The 22,782-nt window shown below is 38.5% G+C and overlaps 1 protein-coding gene across 1 annotated transcript in view; it reads right to left on the bottom strand.

The window, feature by feature from the left end:
- Positions 1–1,374: 1,374 nt before the first annotated feature.
- eloa (elongin A) overlaps positions 1,375–22,782 on the bottom strand; it is a 48,851-nt gene continuing 27,443 nt past the window's right edge. The window contains exons 4-11 of the mRNA XM_048612863.1: positions 21,730–22,780; positions 20,054–20,168; positions 18,222–18,374; positions 16,211–16,308; positions 9,644–9,824; positions 4,162–4,270; positions 3,729–3,883; positions 1,375–2,110 (exon numbers count right to left, since the gene is read on the bottom strand). Of these exons, the coding sequence (XP_048468820.1) occupies positions 2,049–2,110; positions 3,729–3,883; positions 4,162–4,270; positions 9,644–9,824; positions 16,211–16,308; positions 18,222–18,374; positions 20,054–20,168; positions 21,730–22,780 (1,924 nt within the window). The 3' untranslated portion in view covers positions 1,375–2,048. The remainder of the gene's footprint in view (positions 2,111–3,728; positions 3,884–4,161; positions 4,271–9,643; positions 9,825–16,210; positions 16,309–18,221; positions 18,375–20,053; positions 20,169–21,729; positions 22,781–22,782) is intronic.

Raw genomic sequence — 22,782 nt, 5'->3', positions numbered from 1 at the left:
GACATTATCAAGGGATTGAAGACATTATCAAGGGATTGAAGACATTATCAAGGGATTGAAGACATTATCAAGGATTGAAGACAGAAAGCTTTACAAATGAAGTTATATGGTGAAGCATTTCACTGTGTAGAATGACCGACACCTGATTTGACAAAACTATAACTTGCTCATAGTTTTGTAATATGTCATAACTGCATGAGATGAACCCAAAGCATTTATAGCAATTATCTGAATCCAGCACAGAAAAACACTCCTGGTATTCATTTAAAATAAACAAACTTACTGTTTATATGTTATCTGAAGGTTATCTATACAGTTCAGGCCTCAGGTCTGATTTTTAGGAGCTGCCAAGGAAGGATATGTGTGACAAGGTTCACAGGAGATATCTAACCATTAGTATCATTCCTATAAACCTAATTGCATAATAATCCATAGCTAATTGACTGAAATTCTACATATGGTATATGATAAATACATTCATATCTTGTACATTAATGCTTCTTTATTACATAGTTAACTATTTGCTCATGTCCCCTTAAAATAAGTCTGTTTGTATTAATGTCAACACCTTTTCCAGTGTGCATTGTTTTTGTCAATAATATATCTATTTGCTTATGTGTACCTCAATAGAGAGCCACTATATGGTTTATTGTGTCATATATCGCACCATTGAAATAGCACCATTGTGATGTATGAACAAAGAAATCCCAGTTTCTAAGACATTCATAATAATAACCCAGTATTTCATGGCCTGAAATTCCGATTTAACTGAATCAGTTTAGATTGCATTGCACAGCAAAGCCATCATGGCAACACTCTTGTAGATGACAAAAAAAAAAAATCAAATCCAGGCTAATTTTATGAACAGACATGTTCTGTTCTTTAATGTATATGAACCATACCAACTGAGCTGGGGTAGGTCTTTCCCAAGAAAGGAAAATACAGAATTTAGTGTTACACATGAGAAATTCATCTTACTGTAATGTATAGCTATCTGCCAGCAGGATCTCAAGTAACTTCTAACTCTCAAATAAGATGATTATTGTATAATTTATCATAACTAATTTTCACATGAAATGTAACAATCCTGCAGTTAGTGAAATGATTGATCTAATCATGCTTACAGAATAAATAATCCCAATAAAACCACAAAAACATGGCTGCCCTATGCCATAATTAACATTTGGTGATATAACTGGCAAAATTCTGAAGTGCGACTATCAACCAAAGGTTGTCAATCTTTTAAGTTGATTATTTGATATGCTGTCCTACAAATGCAGCTGCTACAAAAAAAAAGTGGACAATTCAAATCAATCTACAATCTCATTCTTGACAGCTTCAAAAACCAGCCAACATACATGTCAGTGTCACATGTTTACTTTTAGCACCAGGACTTTATTAGGAGAAATAATATTACCACAAAACAGAAGTCAAGATGGCACGAATTATTTCTGTGACTGCATTTCTTTTCCTACAATGTTAATGTAATTTACGATCCATGAATCCTACCCAAATGAGGCAACCGATGTTAAAATGCCAAAACCGCTGTAGAGCATGAGATGCGAAAAGATTGGCACAATAGTAAAAGAGATAGAAAGAGAACAATGGGAAAGAACATTAAAACCAATACTGCAACATTAATATTGTCTAGGCCTCAAATTCATCATCATTAAAATCAACATGTCTTTATGATGACAATTTAAAAATGTAAAGGATTTGGAAAATATAATGATTAAATTTTGTGCAACAAGACAGGCCCAAGTGTTATTTACACATGAATATTCTAGAGGGGAAATAAAACACTCAGTGCCCAGTAACAAGAGCTTACATTTTCGCTTCTAAATGTAAAATAATAAAATATTTTTAAAAATAAGATGTAATCCATAGACATCATTTCAAGCACACAAACTGTCTTTCAGTTCTTGGTATTGCAATTTGTACCCTTATGTTCTTGAGCACGCAAAATGGCTCAGAATAGGACCAGTAGATACATCACTATTCAAAGAGTGGGGGTGATGTTACTGTTCCTTCTGTCTTTCACACACATTTTATCTTCGACTAAAACGGTTCTTGAAAAACTTTATTGTTTTTGCCATCATTGGTGCAATTTCTGAAAAACAAAAATATAAAAAAGTTTTATAGTAACAGCAGCAACTTTTATGGAGGAGAAACAACTCTATTCACATAACTGGTGCTCAACATCTTTCAGCTTTTGTTCATTCGTCATTTTCTTCCTGTTTTCACTGTTCAAGCATCACTCTTTGGTGGAACCAGCAAGGACTCATCTAGACTTCTTTCAATACAGTTCTTAGGGTGGTTACAGAGGAAATACACCAAAATGCAAGGTGAACTTCCCTCCTGAAGCAGCCAAAGGTTGATCTATGGTCAGTGGCTTCTATCTCCAACTGCTACGACTGACAGTATGCTCTCCGCCACTCATATTAGAAGAATTGACAGTTGATGCAATTCAAAAAGTAAATCATATGGGTACACATGTATTTACACAGTTGTTTACAAGAAAATGCCAATGTTAAAAATCTGAGAATTGGGAGGGAAATGAATTTTAGCACTTTTTATAGCTCACAGAGAGGAACATTAAACATTTTATTATGGATACATATAGTCAACATCCTTGCTTAAACAGTAACTGCTAAGGACTGCAGTCAGCTGGACTGTACAAGTTACTGGTGCTAGAAGACTTAAGGAGCTGTAGGACATGCAAGTTGTTGAAGAAACTAAATACTGCATATTTGCAGCCATTACTTCAGATGCTTCTTCCTGTCAATCCTGCTCCAAGCAAAGATCCACAACTCACTGTGTAACTATTAAACACTCAAATCGAAATAAGCAGCACAATGAACAAAATTGTATTGTTCATTCACAGTTTTTCCAAACTGATTTTTTTTAAAGAAATGGAACCTCATGGTTAACTTTCATTATAATCCCCATTTCATTGTCACTTTTTAAAGTCACTAATTTTCTTCTCTTGCCAGGCACACGTACATTTTTGCCTGTGATAGTGACGCAATTCCTTTTAAGGAGCCCAAGCAATCAATAGCTTCACTTGAAGAAATACTCCAAATTATTTTCACTAATGTCATCACACTGGACGAATACTGAGTTCCTCAAACTGGCAAACTGCAAGTGCTCTAAAGAACTGCTAATTTAAAGATTCCCCATGAAAGGGAACTCCCTCAAGTTTGTTAATCGTGCTTTTCTGAAGGTAGCCACTTTTGCTCTGAAACAGTTCAAAGGTCCCAGTAGCCACATATGCCTTCGCCAAATCATATTTTTCCATGTGTTAATCCAAGTCAGCAAACAGGAGGAACAGAGATGATATCCAAGGCCAATCTTATCTCTGACCAGCATCCACATACATAGACATTCGAGTCAGCAACTATGAACAGTAACTCTGAATGATATTTTTTCCTATGATGTATCATTGCTGCTCCAATTAAGTCACACGAGGAATCAAGCTTAGGTGCTTGCAGGTTTGAATAGCTGAGCTACACTATGCAAAGCATCCTTCAGTTGAGATATCACAAGAGTCAGGTGGCAGATCTTTATTGCCTAACACAATATATTAACTGAAATTATTAGATGTGGTTACTGAGCTGTGAGTTTCCCATTCCTCTGCAGTCATATTTCACTCAATAAGCACAGATTCACTATTTAAAAAAGAACTGGGAGTCTTGGGACAACAAAAAATACATATATTTAAAACTTACTTTTGACCTGGGGTTTCTTGGATTCATGGAGTCCTCCTCCACTATTGGGGGGTGTCAGACTGGATGATGTGGAGCCATGGCTAGTACTAGGACCATCAAAGGACTGATTGCCTCCTCCACTGCCACTGCTTCCTACTTGACTTTGCATCTTTATCCTACAGAAAAAGATAGTAAGGAATAAAACAAAATGAGTTCAAGAGCTCTAAATATAATTCTACACACTTATCCTACTATGGCGTTTGAGGTTTTTGAAGATGATATAATTTCTCAACAGGTGATTCTTTCGCCAGCTTTCTGACACCAAGAATCATATAAAGTCAATTATGTAAGTCTAGAAAAGCCTTTCTTAGCCTGTCAAAAGACCAAAACTGAACACTGCGACTTGTAGATTAAGGGTCCATTATACCATATCTAAATTAACATGGGGCATTACCTCGGAGGTGCTGAAATCGATACTCCAGTTCCATGCTTCTCCTGTCTGCGCCTTACATCTCTGGGTGGCTTTACTTCAGTATTTAAAAAGGCCAGCTTTGCTTGTCGGCCTGTTTTTAAAACGCAAGCCAGTCAGTATTTAGAGGTAGAAAAAGATACATGTTGTACATTTCTCAGTTACTATGAAGCATCCCAAAGTTTATTGCAATAATTGATACTTGAGACACACAACCTTGCCCATCAGGAATGCATTACAGGAAATCAGGAATGCAACACTCACTTTTCTGTCATTTAACTCTAACTGTCCAAAAATAAACAAACATTGTGGCCCACGCACATTGCTAGATTTTCATAATGCAATCTTGACAGTCGAATTTGGAAATTTACCCATTCTAAATTGTGACAAAATTATAATTGTCAAAACTAATCCAGCCGCTTTTCCCAAGACAGGTTCTAAAACTGGGGTGGGATACCTTTTTACATTGGAAGGCCACATTTTATTTAACCGATATCCTATTAGGCTGCATGCTGAGAATTTAACAGATACAATAAAATGCCATATTTTTGTCAACTTATTTACTAATTTTAATTAATGCGTGCTATTATGTGAGGATTTTAAACAATATAAAAATTCAGCAAAGACACAGTTGTTTGGCAAAGTTAACAACAGAACTAATAAGTGAAAAACATGAACAACAAATTATTTAATTACTCTTTTGTGATTGCTTATTGCAAGATAGGAATCAGATATTTGGTTCCAACATCATTGACTATAGCTTTAATTGGTCCTCCAGGTGAATATCTGTCATCTGAGGTCTCAAGCGCATTTTAGTTTGTGTCACATATGAAAATGTTGATTCACAACATTAGGTTGTGCCAAAACAAGACAGCATTCGACGAGCATGTTGATGTAAATATGGGTATTCAATGGCATTTTTCCATATTTCAATGGGATCCTTCCTAGTGTCAAACAGAGACTTCAGAATATTATCTTCTGAGGGCTCAATCAATTCCATCTGTAAGTCAACAGGTGCTTTGGAGACATCAACCAGGTGCTGTTGAAAAGCTAGTTTCAGTGCGAGATCATATTTCTCAAAATCTGCAAACTTTTCATTGTATTCTTCAATCAGGGAGTCTAGAACAGCTGTGTATTCTTTCATGTCACCTTTCCTTAATGATTTGCCTGTACCCTGTTCATTAATTACCTTTGGCAGTTCAGGAAAGTGTTCAAGCTGAAAGTTGCGATTGGGTAAGAAGAGTTTGAAAAAGCTGACCTTTTCAAAAATGCCTGGATTTTAGCCACATATCATTTTTAGATTTAGTTTTACCTTGCAAAAAATATTCAGATCAGTTTGCTTTGACATTATATATAAAAATGCAGCATTTCTGCAGAAATCCTCTTTTGACAATTCACATGGTTCATTCAGTTCCTCAAAAAATCTTGTGATTTGTTTTCGCAAAGATAAAAGTTTTACAAGTATTTGTCCTTGTGACAACCAGCGCACTTCAGACTGATATGGCCAATCCACACTGAATGTTTCATCATCAAGCTGAAGCATGTTGCGAAATTGGCAATGCTGTGATACATTTGCTTGAATGTAGTTTACAATACCTATAACTTTATTTAATGTGTCACTTAAAACTGTAGATTTGGCACAGAGATTCTGTTGATGCAAAAGACAATGAGAGGAAATCAAAGTATCTGGATCTGGTAATTCTTTTTGTAGTAATACAATAAATCCTTCACAGTTTCCTCTCATGGAAGGTGCACCATCTGTGCATATGCTTAATAAATTACATAAATTCAGTTTCGCTTCATGGCATTTTTCTTTGAGAGTGAAGATGTCAATTCCACGTGTCCTCACCATAAGGGTTAACTCCTCAAGGCAATGAAAATCCACAGTTATAACACGAATAAAAAAAAAAAAAAACACCTGCGCTGAGTCTGGAATGTCAGTGGATTCATCCAAGGCAATTGACTAATAAATGTCCTCACCTTGGCATATTCTATGAAGCTGTTCTGTTACATTGAAGGCAAATTCATGTTGCCGATCAGTTATGGTCCTTCTTGAAAGAGGTAGTTGTTTGTACTTATTAACCTTATCTGAATATAAACATCCTACAATTTCAACAATGCATTCTTTTATGATTTCCACATCGCTAAATGGCTTACCTCTTCTTCCAAGTTTATATGCTACTTTATAAGTTGCTTCAGTGATGTCAGTCCCTCATCCTGACATGGTTTTAAATATTTGCTGTTGCTGCTGCTTTTGATCTTTCACTTCCTTAAGTGCAGACTTTCAGGGTTCTCCTTCCAGTTTAGCATATTTGTGGTCCTTATGAGTTGCATAATACTGATATGCATTGTATTTCTTCATTGTTGCAATTATGGCATCACAGAGCAAATACATCATTTTATCTTTCACAGCAACCACATAATACTGCAATTCCCATTCTTCATTGAATGCTCTGTCCTCTTCCTTTAATGTTCTTTTCTTAGTTTTTGACATGATTGGGTTACCAGTAAAAATTTTTAAAATGGTACACAGATTTTAAAAGGCGGATTTAGTATTTGTGAACAAATAGACAGAAGGCCACAGGTTCCCCACCCCTGTTCTAAAATGTAGTTAACAGATTTGGATGAATGAAAACCTCAAGGCTGAGGGAAAAGAAGCAGTATGTTAAACTAATGTCAGTGTGAACCAACAAAAATTAACACTGAAAATGTCTCGAATTTCTGCACCAGATCATTCCAATCCTACATTTGATCACTATATGCATTAATATAACACTGAGTGTCATAAGACATCCCAAGGCATTTTACAGGAGCATTATAAAACAAAATATAACACTGAGTCACATAAGGAGATATTAAGTGACGGACAATTACTATATCAAGAAGATAGGTTTTAAGGAAGAAAACAACGTAGAAAGGCAGAGGGGTATAGGGAGAGTACTGCAAAGTTTAGGACCTAGGCAACTGAAGATGCAGTCACAAATGGTCAAATAATCAAAAATATGCACAAGAGGCCAAAATTATACAACAATAGATTTCTTGGAGTGCTGGAGGATTTTACAGATGAATCAACCACATTTCTGTGGATCCAGAGTCACATGCAGGCTTATATCAGACGAGCATGGCGGATTTCCCTTTTCTATAAGTACTTCAGGGAACCAGATGAGATTTTACGATGATGGTTACAGGATCACCATTAGGTCAGCTTTTCATCAAATTCAACCATCTGCCATAGTGGGATTTGAACCCATATCCCCAGAACATTAGCCTAAGAGTTCCAGATTACAAATCTAGAGACATTACCAGTGCATCACCCCCACCCGACATGACTTGACCAGGTGCCAATATAGGTGAATGAGCACAAAGTTCAGGGCAAAGGGAAACAGGACTTGTGCGAGTTAAGACACAGGCAGAAGAGTTTTAGATGACTTCAAGTACATGGTGAGTAGAATGTGGAGTGCATTGACTCATCAAGTCTAGAGGCAATGAAGGCATAAATGATAGCTTCAGCAGCAGATGACCTGAGATAGACTCAGAGATGTACAGCATGGAGACAGGCCCTTCGATCTAACTTGTTCCGTGTTGAGCAGATATCCTAAATTAATGTGGCCCCATTTGCCACCATTTGGCCCATATCCCCCTAAACCCTCCCTCTTCGTAAACCCATCCAGACACCTTTTAAATGTTGTAATTGTACCCGCATCCACTACCTCCTCTCGCAGTTCATTGCCTACATGCACCACCCTCCACGTGAAAAAGTTGCCCTTTTGGTGCCTTTTATTTCTTTCCCTTCTCACCTTAAACCTATGCCTTCTAGTTTTGAACTCCCCTAACCTGGGGAAAAGACCGTAGCTATTCACCCTATCCATACACCTCAAGTTTATAAACTTCAATAAAGGTCACCCTTCAGCCTCCGATGCTCCAGGGAAAATAGTGGCAGCCTATTCAGCCTCTCCCTATAGCACAAACCCACAAAATCTGGCAACATCCTTGTAAATCTTTTCTGAATCCTTTCAAGTTTCATAACGCCTTTCTTAAAGCAGGAGACCAGAATTGAATGCAGTATTCCAAAAGTGGCCCAACCAATGTCCCTTGCAGCCGCAACATGACCTCCCCAACTTCTATATTCAATGCACTAACCTATAAAGGCATGCATACCAAACGCCTTCTTCACTACACAGTTTACCTGTGACTCTACTTTCAAGAAACTATGAACCTACACTCCAAGGTCTCTTTGTTCGGCAACACTGAGTAAAACCAGGAAATGTTATGAAATTGGAAATGGTCAATTCACAGAGAAGCTATATTTAAAGAACATGCAAAAACCAAATGTATTGCTGCTGTGGTAAAAAGTATGTTCATCAGCAAGTTTTAAAGATATACAAAGAACTGAAAGATATTCTGCTCCTCACCTTAGGAACATAGTCAATAAAAGCAAAACTAGGCCATTCGGCCCCGTGAGCCTGCTCCTCCATGCAACTAGATCATGGTTGACCTTCTAACTTAGCACCATTTTCCCCACACTATTCCCCACATACCTTGAAGTCTTTAATATCCATAAATATATCCATCTCTTTCTTGACCATACCCTGAGCCTCCTCAGCCTTCTGGGCTACAGAATTCCAAAGATTCATCATCCTCCAAGTGCAAAAAATTACTCCTCTCAATCCTAAATGGCCCTACCACTTATTCTGCCCTCTGGTTCTTGATCCCTAACTGGGCAAACATCCTTCTAGCATCTGGCCTGTTGAACCCTGTAAGAATTTTAATTTTCAATGAGATCACCTTTCATTCTTTCGAATTCTGGAGACTGCAAGCCCTGTCTCCTCAGTCTCTTATGGAACAATCCAGTTATTCCAGAAATTAGCCTGGTGAAACTTCATTGCACTCCCTCTATTCAAGTATATCCTTTTTCAGGTAAGGAGATCAAATCTGCACACATTACTTGAGGTGAAGCTCACCAAGGCTTTACACAACTGCAGCAAGACACCTTTACTCCTGCGTTCAAATCCTCCAGCAATAATAGCCAACATATCATTTCCTTCCTCACCTATTAGTAAGAATTTGCTTTACAAAAAGTGAAATAATAGACTCATACTGAACATAAAGAGGCCATTTAGCATAACATGCCTGTGCCAGATCTTTGAAAGGATTAGTCAATTATTTCCCATAGCCCTGCACTTATTTATTTTTCAGGTATATATCCAGCACCATTTTGAAAGTCACTTTGAATCTGCTTTTACAATATATTCAAATATTAGTTACAGTTCATAATAACATGCTAAACTATAAAAATAGTTGAACATTGAATTATGGATTATGGATACCTCCAAGTGAAAGTGCTAGCAGCAACAAATCTTTTGAAACAAATGAAAATATCGGGTGTTCTTTCATTGCATTACTACAACTCAAAGTAAAATATCTGCCAATTAGTTAAACTATTGCATTCACTAAAATAGCTTTTTACCCTTTGGTTTGCTGGCATGTGCTGAACTAATGCTTTGTGTTATAGCTCGCAGTTTCTGCTCTCGCTCATCGTGAAGACGTAGATACATTTCACGCCATGACTCAAACTCTTGTCGGTCCTGGTTCTTAAAATCTCGTTTACAGTGTCTCAGCCACAGGTGATCAGTTTCTTCAACAAAAGTCTGTTTGGCAGTAGAAATGCACAATTAGATACTGATGGGAAAAGTTCAAGTCAAGGACAAAGGAAAGGCTTAGATTTTCTTTTCTTGCATAGCATTTTTGACACAGGTGGTACTTACCAATTTAACCAAATCTAACATAGCTTTTTTAACCATATGCCACCTGTTTTTGGCTACAATTCCCCTTTACCCATTTACTGAAAGATAGAGATTGAAACTAATCAATTAAAATCATCACGCATACAGTCATACAGCACAGAAACAGACCCTTTGGTCCAACCATTCCATGTGAAACATAATCCTAAACTTTAAACTTTAAAAAGCACCTCTATAGCTAATTTACCATCCTCCAAAATCAGTCTTCACTGAAGCTACACTGCATTTTTGTACTGTACATTAATCACAGACAGAATTTATACGCAACCATATTAATCCCCAAATTAATTATCACAATGTTGTTTTAGTTTAGTGCAGTCAATAAAGATTAGTAGTGATGCAATCGATCACAATACCAAGAGCCTACAGGAAGGAGCAAATTTCCAGAATTTTTGCTTTGTATCACTAAGGTGTTGGAAAGTGCACATTTATGGGTATTTTAGAAGGACAGGATTAGTTACAGCTATAAAGTTCCATCTAATCAACTAATCTATTTATTCTCACCATCAAGGCTTGCCTATTAAAACTGGCCTCTTGGGTGAATTAGCAGAGATTAGATCTGATCTACAGATCAGAATCTAACATCTGTACGTATATAGGAACTAGAGAGAATTAATAGTGAAGAGAGAGAGACAGCAGATGTTCTGGAAAATAATTCATCTCAACTCTTAAGGAGTGATCAGTGTAAATACTAAGGATAATTTTGGATATCAACATCTAGACACTGGGGAAGATGAAACTGGTCTTGGGTGGCAGTCAATGGAGCAGATAATGAGACATGTATAAAACAAATTGCTGATCGCTATTGTCCCTTTTGTGCCACTGGTCCAGACAAATTTCAATCCATGATTGGCTGCTGAATCAGGGCTGATACAACTCAGCTCTATAAAACTCACCACTGCAGAAATAGAAGAAGACCTTTCTATGTGAGGTGGCAATATTTATTAGACATCCCATATTGTCCATTGGTCATTTTCAAAGGGTATACAACATCATTTCCAGGTCCATTTCCAGTTATATTGTGCCTAAATACCATAACCTACATTTTCTACAGAAGCTGAAGTGAGGATTCAGTAGTTCAATAAGATCATCATTTGTAATTGTGTACTTAGTCTCCTTTCTTGCAAATAAGGCATGGCTTAAAAAAACCTGCAGCCACGTATCAGAAGTTATCTAAACAGAAGAACTAATTCATTAATTAAGCATGAAAATTGAAAAGTGCTTATCAAAATAATTATCTTATTTTGAAAATTCTAGGCATTCTTACTGAAACCTGTGGAACTAGAGCATACAAAAGTACAAACCACAAATTGAATGCACATCCAACTATAACCCTTGATCATCGGAATTCAAAACATGAAAGCCAACTTCCTCAAACTTTCTACTACACCAGTGGATTACTTTGCACAATTTTAAGTATTTGAAAATTTCACTGACAATCTGTTTAACATGTGATCTTTATAAATGACTTGGATGAGGAAGTGGAAGGGTGGGTTAGTAAGTTTGCGGATGACACGAAGGTTGGTGAAGTTGTCAATAGTGTGGATGGCTGTTGTAGGTTGCAACGGGACACTGACAGGATGCACAGCTGGGCAAAGAAATGGCAGATGGAACTCATACCGGAAAAAAGTGTGAAGTGATTCATTTTGGAAGATCAAATTTGAATGCAGAATACAGGGTTAATGGCAGGATTCTCGGCAGTGTGGAGGAACAGAGGGATCTTGGGGTCCACGTCCATAGGTCCCTCAAATTTGCTACCCAAGTTGATAGGGTTGTTAAGGCAGCGTATGGTGTGTTGGCTTTCATTGGCAGGGGAATTGAGTTTAAGACCCACGAGGTTATGCTGCAGCTCTATAAAACCCTGGTTAGACCACACTTGGAATATTGTGTTCCGTTCTGGTCACCTCATTACAGGAAAGATGTGGAAGCTTTACAGAGGATGCAGAGGAGATTTACCAGGATGCTGCCTGGACTGGATGGTAGGTCTTATGAGGAAAGGGTGAGGGAGCTAGGGCTCTTTCTCTTTGGAGAGAAGGATGAGAGGCATAGATAGAGTTGATAGCCAGAGACTTTTTCCCAGGGCAGGAATGACTATCGTGACGGGGCATAATTTTAAGGTGATTGGAGGAAGGTATAGGGGAGATGTCAGAGACAGAATCTTTACACAGTGTGTGTTGGGTGCGTGGAATACACTGCCAGCAGTGGTAGTAGAGTCAGATACATTACGGACATTTAAGCGACTCTTGGATAGGCACATGGATGATAGTAAAATGAAGGGTATGCAGGTTAGTTTGATCTTACAGTAGGATAATAGGTCGGCACAACATCATGGGCTGAAGGGCCTGTACTGTGCTGTACTGTTCTATGTTTTATGTTCTATGCACATCACTCATGATTCAATAGAGGCAGTAGCAGTACCAGATAAATGAGCTCTGAATATTAAATTATAATTTGTAAGTAACCGAGTCTTGTGACCATGAAAGATTAATTCTTGGTCTGTAATAGCTAATTACAGAACAAGAAAATCCCAATATTGCAAGTGGATTGTTATCATGTTCCACTAGAGAGTGCTGATATTTGGAGATCAAATTAAATGGGATTACATTTGGCTGTGATGTCCTTCACTTGCACAAATGGCCTACTATCTCTCTCTGTCCATTTGAAGGAAAGGGAGGGAGGAAAGGCAAAGGCGGAGGGAGGGGCAAGGTGGGGAGGACAGGGGATGGAGGTGGGCAGGAGCAGGAGGGGAAAAGAGGGGCAGGGAGGGATGAGGGGAAAGGGAAGAGAAAAGTCTGTTCAAGTAAAATCAGTTTGATAAAGCATGATGGAAAAGGGAGGAAACTTTTGTCTGAAATTCGTTGTTGTTTATACTTATACAGTAAAATACAAACTTGGGAGACCAGTTAGTTCAGTTAGATGCATGACCAACGTGCATCAGATTAATACCAATAGCATGGGGTTCAATCTCTTTCTGCTGGAGTGTATTTGGGAGCTGCCTCTTTTCCTTATCCTTGGTTGAGACCTCATTGGTGTGGGTTAGAACTGCTTTTGGGCAGAGAACTCAAGAAGATGGTGAATATTACGTAGTGGTTAAGAACTAAATAAATTCTCAAAGTAGCGAAAATAATTAGGCAAAAAAAGTTTTAGAAATGTTGTAGACAACTGCAAAACTTCCCAACCTAGTCTGATCTTGTTCTATGTGATGTCTGAAAAAACATTTGATTGAAGTCAGGTTCAGATCATCTGACCATGCTGGCAGCTCTTTTGAAAACAGTAACCTCATCCTCATGTCTACATGTGACTGTGTAGTTGTGAAACCTGCACCAGCATGAACTATTTTAGTGTTTATTAAACAGCCAACAAGACACCCTTGTCCCAAAGTTTCCAAACTTCCAGCTAGTTTGACAAAATAGCCACAGGAAACAAACAGCAACTCTCTGCTCCCACATTTTAATGACTTGGTTTCCACAATGGGTATGCGTTGCTAAACATGCCCTGAGGTGTACCCTTCATACATCATACCTATCTTGGACTTTATAGAGCTTAACACTTACACATCAAAAGCTAACTTTTTCCATTAGTGCCAACATTTGTCAGTTGGCCAACGACATTGAGAAATAATTGTTGTTTATAAATTATTTGCAGATCACAGCTGATGTTATCTGAATTATTGCTGCCCACTGTGTTCCATTTTCATTTTTCTCAGACTATCAAGCTCTCCATTACACTACAATATGGCTTGTTTCAACAGATGCCGCTGTATGGTACATCCTTTTTTTCCAAGCATGGAGTACACCCATCTCTTTTACTAATGAAAAACATTAATTTCTAAAAAGAACCTTTATCTTTCACAGTACAGTACCTCAGCATATTTAGGAACCCAGTCAACACCTAACTTGATGATGCTGCATGTAGTGACCAAGACACCAACTACGAAAAAGCCTTGAATCTGGATGCAGCATGACTCTTACCCTAATGTATGTCATTATAGCGCAGTACTTTCCTACATGATGGAAAGCTTTCCTTCCCCATTTCTCCTAACTTTATTAATTGCACATTTTTAAAAAGATCTTACTTTTGTACCAAGTTAAGCAATTTTTGATCTGCTCCTGAAAAAGCACTTTTTCCTTTGGAACAAAAAGTAATTAGCAAAAGTAAGAATACCAGTTTTCCTGATCACTCCTCATACTAAAACAATTAATTCCCCATTTGTCATCTCAGGAAGTCTCTTCTGCACCCTCTCCAAAGTGTACACTATATCTTAACTGCAGCTTATCTATCGGTTGCTACAGGTTTAGTATTACCTGTTTGCTATTGTATAGATACGTACATCCAACTTCTTTTCCACGCTACCATATTCTAATTTCAAACCATACTATTAACTAGTTTGCCTGCATCACGAAGATTCTTTCGAAAATGGATAAAGATTAATTTCCTTTACCTTGTCAATACTTTTTCTTATTTCCTCAAAAATTAAACTTTCCTAGGCACAAACCGTATTGTATAAATCAATGCTGGCAATTCCTAAACTAACATACCTTTCCAAGTATTAACTTTATCTCCAATATAATGACCTCCAGAAGTTTACTTGCTCATGCTAGACTTCCTCACAGTTACCCAATTTATCTTTCTGTACTTTTCGAACAAATGTGTAGTTATAGGAACCCTCAAGTCTCCTGACTTACGGTTTATAGGGTTCGGATCATTTGCCACATCCTCCCAGTACTCTATATCATTCTAGGATGCATGTCATCAAGATCAATTTCCACAAATTTTCTCTGCCATCTCCCCATTTATAGCTAATCCATCTGTAACTTCCTCCTTTTATTCCTATGGTACTGAGAATATTTTTCATGCACTCATTGTGAAGCCAGCAAATAATCTGACCTCTAGAGGCATCACACCCAAGTTTGATCTTGGTTACATCTGGCAGAACTCAGATCCACTTCCTGTAGTGGGTCACCGGTTAGCATCTAGAATCAGGTGCCTTGGTTTATGTTCACTTCTGCAGCCATTGGGTGCTAAGGCTGTAGGTCACATTACTACGGCTGCCTTGGGTGACATCAGCTAACTCAGCATGGTTCTAGGATCCGACAGGAAAGATGCAGCTATCATCATATCAACAACGTGGTCTATTGGGGATGTGGCTCCAGGGGTGTAAATTTTCCCAGTCTAACCATAACTTACTTGAAATACACCAGCAGACCTTTGCTGTTGGCTAGCTGTCTGAAAAGCAGGGTAGTTCATCAGGTGCCTGGCAAATATTCATCTCTCAACAACAAACATTAAAACAGATTATCTGGATGTTTATTTCATTGCTGTTCACGTGATATCGTCACGGACAAATTGAATACCATGTTACCCGAGATGCAATTACATCATTTTAAAGTACTTTGGGATTCAAAGTTGTGAAAAACAAGTCCCATCTTTCGTTTATCAATGTGTGCATTGACATGACATGGCAAAGACTAGACAAAGCAAAAAATATTTCAACTGAGATCACAACAAATTTTGAGGGTTTTTGATTTTGGCCCAAAAGTGTGCTTCACCACACCTCTTAGTAGATTTATAAAGTCTCTCAAACTGTTTCTTTCCACAAAACCTTTTGAATTGCAAAGAAAAGATTAAAAAGCCTAGGAACAATAATTATACTTTTGAGACCTTAGCTTACACCTTATTAATTCACACTTTCAAGTACTTCTATTTACAAACCACTTCTTTTTCATTCTTTTGAGAGATGTGGGCATCATTGGCAAGGCCATTATTTGTTTTCCATCGCTAACTGCCCTTGAACAGAGTGACTTGCCAGGCTATTTCAGAGGTCAGTTAAGAGTCACATGTAGCACAGACCAGGTAAGGATGGCAGATTTCCTTCCCTAACAGACATAAGTGAACCAGATTGGTTTTAGAACAAAATTATAGCTTCATGATTCACTGTACTGAGACTAATGTTAAATTCCAGATTTCCTTCCCTTAATTTAAACTCCACCAAATCCCATCACTGCAGTTGAACACTTGTGCCCGAAGCTTGAGACTGGGCCAATGGATTACTAACCCAGTGAGATTATGACTGTGCCAGCATCTCACCATCCTGCTTCCCCCATAAATAAAGTTAGGATTGTAGAAAAGACAATAATTTGTTTTACTGTTAGCGAAAAGTAGACCACCACAAATGAGCAGCTCCTGTACTTTTTCATTAACTTCCCCTTTTAGGAGTCAGAACACAGGCTTACCGGATTGCAGTCCTCAATCCGATATAGCTGTTCAGGGGTACATCGTTCCAGCACAGGTTCTAAAATTTCAAATGGCACTCCTCCAACTTCATGAATAGCTGCGAGAAAGCACAGCAGATACTGACAAAAATATGCAACACAAAGATAAAACAGTACATGCAGGGCCTTCATGAAGTAACATCACCTGAAGAGCAACTCCGAGGAATTTCCTGTCAATAACATTCCCAAATGATACGAATCACAAAAGGGTGTATGTTTTAGACAAAACATTTCTCTCTGGTAGCTGCAAAATGCCTCAGTTTCTAGATTTAAGGTAAGTAGAGGGGTAAATAAAGACATCTTTCTACTGACCATTATCCTGTGGCCAATGCTAGAATGTACACTTGCACAGATGATTAGTTCAAATTCAACTGATGTGATGTTGCTCCACAATCAAGATATCTGCCACTCCTTACAATCTAGGTTCATATTAAGTGTTTTTTCACATTCAGACAGGGCTCTGGAGAATGACTATGACCCGCGAAATGCTATCTCAGCAACATGGAAGAAAAAAGGAATAAAAGTCAACATGTAATTGTATAAAAGCTTTGAGAAAAGCGGTCCTGGGATACGTCTATTTGAAGTCTTTCTAAACTCATAAATCTCGTCTTAACATTGGAGTGCTTCTAATTCAGCTCCAATATACAGCCCTACAGCACAGGCTGGTTACATCAGTTGGCTGGACAGCTGATTTGCAATGTCAAGTGACACCAACAGCACAGGTTCAATACCTGTACTGGCTGAGGTCACCATGAAGGTCCCATCTTTTCAATCTCACCCCTTGCCTAAGATGTGGTGATCTTCAGGTTACCGGTCATCTGTAATGAGAGAATGGCCCTATGGTCCTCTGGGACTACAGTGACTACTTTTATACAGCCCTCATCTTTAGTTTGAGAGTTTAAGGGGAAAAAAGGGTAAATGGAATCCTGGTCACTGGTGTAACTATCATGGTATTTTACTTAACTGTCATGTGAATTGTTATGTTGAGCAATAGGTAAAACATGATTCTACTTTTCGCTTTCCCTCAACTTCAAATATACAACTAGTATATTTAATGCTCAGATGTCCTTGCAAGGAATGCAGCAAGTTTTAGCCTCGGGCATTGCCTTAGTTGAGGTCAATGGTTCTGATAATCAGCTAATTTGAAACCACAGAAGCAGATCTTCAAATCCCTTCCCACTAATGGTGGATATGATCAGTACTGTAGTTTATTCAGCAATCCCCAGCAACATTTGCTGATTGAGACCATCTAAGTTCAAACCAAGATAAGGGAGGAAAACCACATTAAGCCACCACATATGTAGAAGGAAACAACAGGAGGGAAGAAAGGAACTAAGTCAATGGAGGCTGGAATTCAAAATTACAATGTTGAGATGTGCCATTGCTGGAAGAAGTCTGGACATCTGTCGGCCTGTGTCAAGTATCTTGCCTATAGTCATCAAAGTTTACACATGAATAATGTTCGCTTAGGTGAAGAACTAGAAATCTTAGCACATGCAGAACCATACCACATCAAGAGGCCAAAGCCTTTAAAAAGAGAGATTGGAAAATAGCACTGGTTTAAATAAAAAGACCAATACATGCTAACATTTAAGTGTTACTTCACAATTACATATAATTATCTCCTCGATAATAAGGTAGGATGAAAGTCTTTACACTTATTTGTTGAGACAGACAGATCAAACAAAGTAGTTTGGAACACCAATGCATGGCATCATAGAGTAGTCAAGAGATTTCCAATTCTCTGAAGCACATATTAGTGTCAAAGATGAGGTGCTTTCTCCTGGGGATCAAGCGACAAACAAAAAAAATCTAAAACTTACAAAAAGCAGTACCTATGTCTTAATTCAAATGTTGAAAGCACAGCATCAGGCAACCCTGGAACCAATACAGAACTACTTTCTTATTAGGAATATATCATGCAGTCCTAATTTTACGGGCAAGTGCACACTTATGATTATTTGTGACTTACAATCCACGTTGTTTTGTAAAACCCGAATACACTGTTCATACAGTGACATCATCTTTGGGAGGTAGACAGTCTTTGATCCGGAATACACCTGCATCTTTGAGTTAAACCGGCGACCAGTAAATCCCAGATCCTCCTCGGATAGAACAGACACAGCTGGAGCAGAAAGGAAACTGCATTTCATATCCAAAGCACTTCAGGAATTAAACTCCAGTCACTGCAGTAAAAAACAACACTCTTCATCCACCAAACACTCACATTTTCAACCTACATGCATGCACACAAACATGCATCCACCCACCCCTATCCACATACACTCATCCCATACACATGCATCTCCAGCTATCAAGTAGACATCCACCCACCACACAAACATGCACAACCCACACTCACTATAACTCTGCGCACACACCTACTCACCCTCATTCATTCTTCTCCCCAACTAATTGAGATCACACAATCTCAACTAGAACACCTGTCACACACCTGGTCAAAAGACTAAATGATGCAAACTGGAACAAAGGAAGCTGATAAATTAGCAGTGATCTTCTTTTCTTCCCATTCTTTTCCAGTCAATACCAGAGTCACAGCTCACTTCCCACAGACTGCATGCATGCGGCTATCGAGGTCCCTGCAGAGCAGCAATGCGCTTTCATGAAGACTCCCCTCTTGCTGAACAAACGATTAGCTTCTGACAACATAAAAGTATTCTGCAGACATGTATATGGTTCCTGGCAAGGTGCCACAACTCATTCATCCCAGGCTAGTCCTAGGGACCTCAGCTCTTCAGGCAAGCTGTGGTGGTAGATACCGGGTAACAACAGGTGTGCCCTAAAGGCATATGTTTTAGACTCATTCAGAATTCAGACAGAGGCAGAGGACACCTGCAACAGTTGCCATCTCACTGCAAGGACTGCAGCTAAACAGAGCATAAGCAGCTAGGCCCTCGTCGGCCTGGTAGACTGTGGAGGCCTCTCTGCGAGCTCAGCAGGGCCATTCCAGTTGGACCAATTTGTGATCCATCGATTGACTACTAAGCCTCCAATGACAATGGCTGCCTCTGTAACAAAATCCCTCACCATAAACGTATCATAGCCTACCCAACTAGCCTCAGAGAAACCTGACCCCAATCACAGTACAGTGACTATCACTGCATCCTCTTATCTCTCAGAACAGCTGCTACATCTTCTAATTGGTAAGCAGATTTTGGGAAAGGGAGTCCGACAAGTTACTTTTGAAGGGGTCCTCCAAGTTTTGGACTGGGTTGTGCCTGGTTTTCTGACCCTTCACTGGGGCCTCATCACCAATAGAAAACTCAGTATATTATGCATGGTACGTGAAGACTGCAGGTTGCATTTAAATATAGCACATTCCTTTAACATGCTGAAACTACCACTGAACTTACATCAGTTATTGGTTGGCTCCCCACCTGTTTGGCATTGATTGGCCAAGATAGAAAAGTGTTCAGTCAAATTTGATGTCGGCAGCAAAAACTTCCCATCAGTTGACAAAATTCTACTCAAACTGTTCACGAGCTAGCTTCCCTACTTGACTCGGAGCTGAGCTTCCAACCTCTCATCTCCCGAATCTACTTCTTCCTCTATTAAACTGCCTGCCCCATTTCTGCCTCAGCTCATCTCTGCTAAAACTCACATTCATGCTTTTTCAACCTCAATCTCAACATTCCAGCATTCTCCTGGCCAGCCTTCCAATTGCAACCCCTGCACCCTTAAGTCATTCCAAAAATCCGCAGTATTTATCTTAACTTACACCAAATCCCATTCACTCACACTGTGACTGTATTCACAATTCCAACTTACAACAGAATGACTCACCTTTCCTTTTTGGTGGTGATAATGGGGTCATGTCCATTGAAGGAAGGGGTCTGTAGTTGGGTTGGATGAGTGGCAATGGGATATCTGGTAATACAGGTACTACATCAATCATCATCTATTGAGAAAGAGGAAAGGAAAAGCAACGTTAAAATTTCAGTCTTTAAATGGCAAATAGTAATTGAAGATCCGTGCAGCGGCAGCTGATATTGGAATGCCAAAACTGAGAGATACAGGCCACAGTAAAACTACATACATAATTGCTAATACATCTCCACTTCTTTTTCTTTTGTGATTGACTCTACTTTTAAGGTACATAGCCTTCGACTAATAAAGTGTTGCTGAGGACACTGACAATACCACTATTTATTTTAATACTTACCTAATGAGAATTAATGTCATAATCAAAAAAAAAAATCTGTTCAATGACTCCACATTTCAAACAACGCCAAATTTAATTCCGTGGCCAGGAGTCTGATAGCTAACCTGTTTCCAATGCCAATCTGTGGCTGGGCAGTCCACTTACATACTTGGCTGTAGCAAATAAAATTTTCAGGTTCAATCAGAGGGAACTTGTAGCATTGGTTCATAGTAATCACAGATGCTTTTCATTGTTAATGGAAAATGAAGCAAAATCATTTACTCTGAAATATTCTGGATGCTTAGATAGCTACTTCCTACAATGATGCTGGACAAGTACAAGTCAGTCTATTTGTTCTCCACGTTTCTTGAACCTGACAAACCTGTACTTAGCATCTCAGGGCAGTCAATACCAAAGCCTGAAGTAACAGGACTTTTTATTTTAACATAGAATTCAACCTCATCAACATTCTTGCCATTTTCACACATCTTGAGACTAATTTCTAATTTTATTAATGGATTGCAGAGCAAGTGTTTGACAGGGCTAAATTAATGGTGACACTGGTTTAGTTCCTCATATGTTGGTTCATATTTTTGACTCATTGCTGAGGTTTAAGAATTTCATTGTCAAATTAAAACACTAAATGCATATTGTTCCTCTTCCAAACACACAGTTATCAATAATAATAAAATGGGACAAAATAGCTGATACTTAATTTGAATGTGAAATCCAGTCTGTGGGCAGGTTTCTACCTAACAGGCAACACAATTGTTCGTACAGCAAAAAAAATACAATTAGCCCAAGAATTCTGTTACAGATGTACAGTTTGAAACAAACATAGTTATGTGATTCACAGAATGACATCATAGGATCTTGAGGCTCAAATGTGCACTTGCTTCTTTTTCTATTCTCTGCTGTTCCAATGGCTACACCCCTACAGACTATCTAATTCTTGCTGAATGTGATTCTATGGGAGTCAAAAATACAATACCAGACGAACCAACTTTTATAAACAATTCTAAGAACACAGTGTCTTCAGACTTAGTCACTATAAGCAATAAAGTAGTCTTTATCTCTTCCTCTCCTTGATCACCCACTATAATATACACAGGAGAACTGTGGTCATTAATCCCATGTGGTCACACTCAAAAGTGCAAACAACAATATAAATACATATACACCAGACCTAAAGAGCTGAATTTTAATCCATGTCACCCAGATCTCACAAACAAGATGGCTGTTAAACTTCTGTAAAGGAGTTTAATGTTCCAGGATTAATTATGACACCTAATACAATTTTATTTAATCTTAATTTTACCTTTCTGGGTTTAACACTAGGCACTTCCTCAATGTGCCGTTTGGATTTCTTCTTTTCCTCAACATTCTTCTCTCTACAAGAGGAGTCTGAGCTTTTAGAACCTGATTTTGACACAAGTTTATCTGACCCTTTGGATTTATCCGGCCGAGTCTCTTTAACTTTCTCAACAGGTCTGTTAACCTTTTTCTTTTTTTTCTGTGGCTGGTCATAGATTAGGTAAGACTCAAATGACATTGTCGGTTCTTCAAAGTCATCAGCTGCTTCTGGTTTAGTAGAGTCCTTAGGGAAAGAAACAGACTGATGCTTTTCTGTAGGCCTTGATTTTTTTGAATCTGACTGTTCTCTCTGTTTACTTGATGTAGGTTTCTCTTTGGGTTTTTCCGATGTATTCCTTGGTTCTTCATGATCAGGTTTTCGTTTGTCTGAGTCTCTGTGCTTATATTTTTTACATTCTAAAGTTTCCTCAGGTTGCTGGCGAATTTTCTTATGACTGGAACTTATTGAAGCAAACTCTCCTCGATCCCTATGATTATGCTGTTCCTTTAAGGAAGATCTTATTTTATCTTGCATTTGGAGTGAGGAAAATTTATATTTTTCTTCATCTTTTGTAGCTGATTGCTGCTTTTCCTTGTGCAAAGACTTATGTTCCCTGTCACATCCTGTGTTCACTTCCACCTCTGAGCTGTGGTGGTCCCGAGGAGCTTTATGGAAGCTTTTTGATGGCTGCATAGGCTGTTCAACATCTTCCTCAGAATAGTCATTTTCCTCATCATAGTCCTCCACAGGAGGAGATTTAGTCCATCTCTCTGCCTCCTCTTTAAAATTGGATTTTGAAGACTGGTAGCTATAGCTACCAGACCTGAAAGATTTCTCACTCTCCAATAAGTGTCTCCTTTTCCCTTGAATATGTTCATAGTTTGGTTCACTGGACTCTCTAGGAAGGGTCTGGAATGTTTGTCCATAATCATCTTCTGAAGGAGGGTCCCGGTGTCTCTTTCTAGATACTCCTTTATTATAACTAAATTCTCGCTCGTCCAATGTATTGGTGGATCT

This window comes from Rhincodon typus, chromosome 27 (genome assembly GCF_021869965.1).
Source record: "Rhincodon typus isolate 14 chromosome 27, sRhiTyp1.1, whole genome shotgun sequence".
Lineage (NCBI taxonomy): Eukaryota > Metazoa > Chordata > Chondrichthyes > Orectolobiformes > Rhincodontidae > Rhincodon > Rhincodon typus.
The sequence above is the reverse complement of the archived record's forward strand: the minus strand, read 5'-3'. Positions and strand labels throughout refer to the sequence as shown.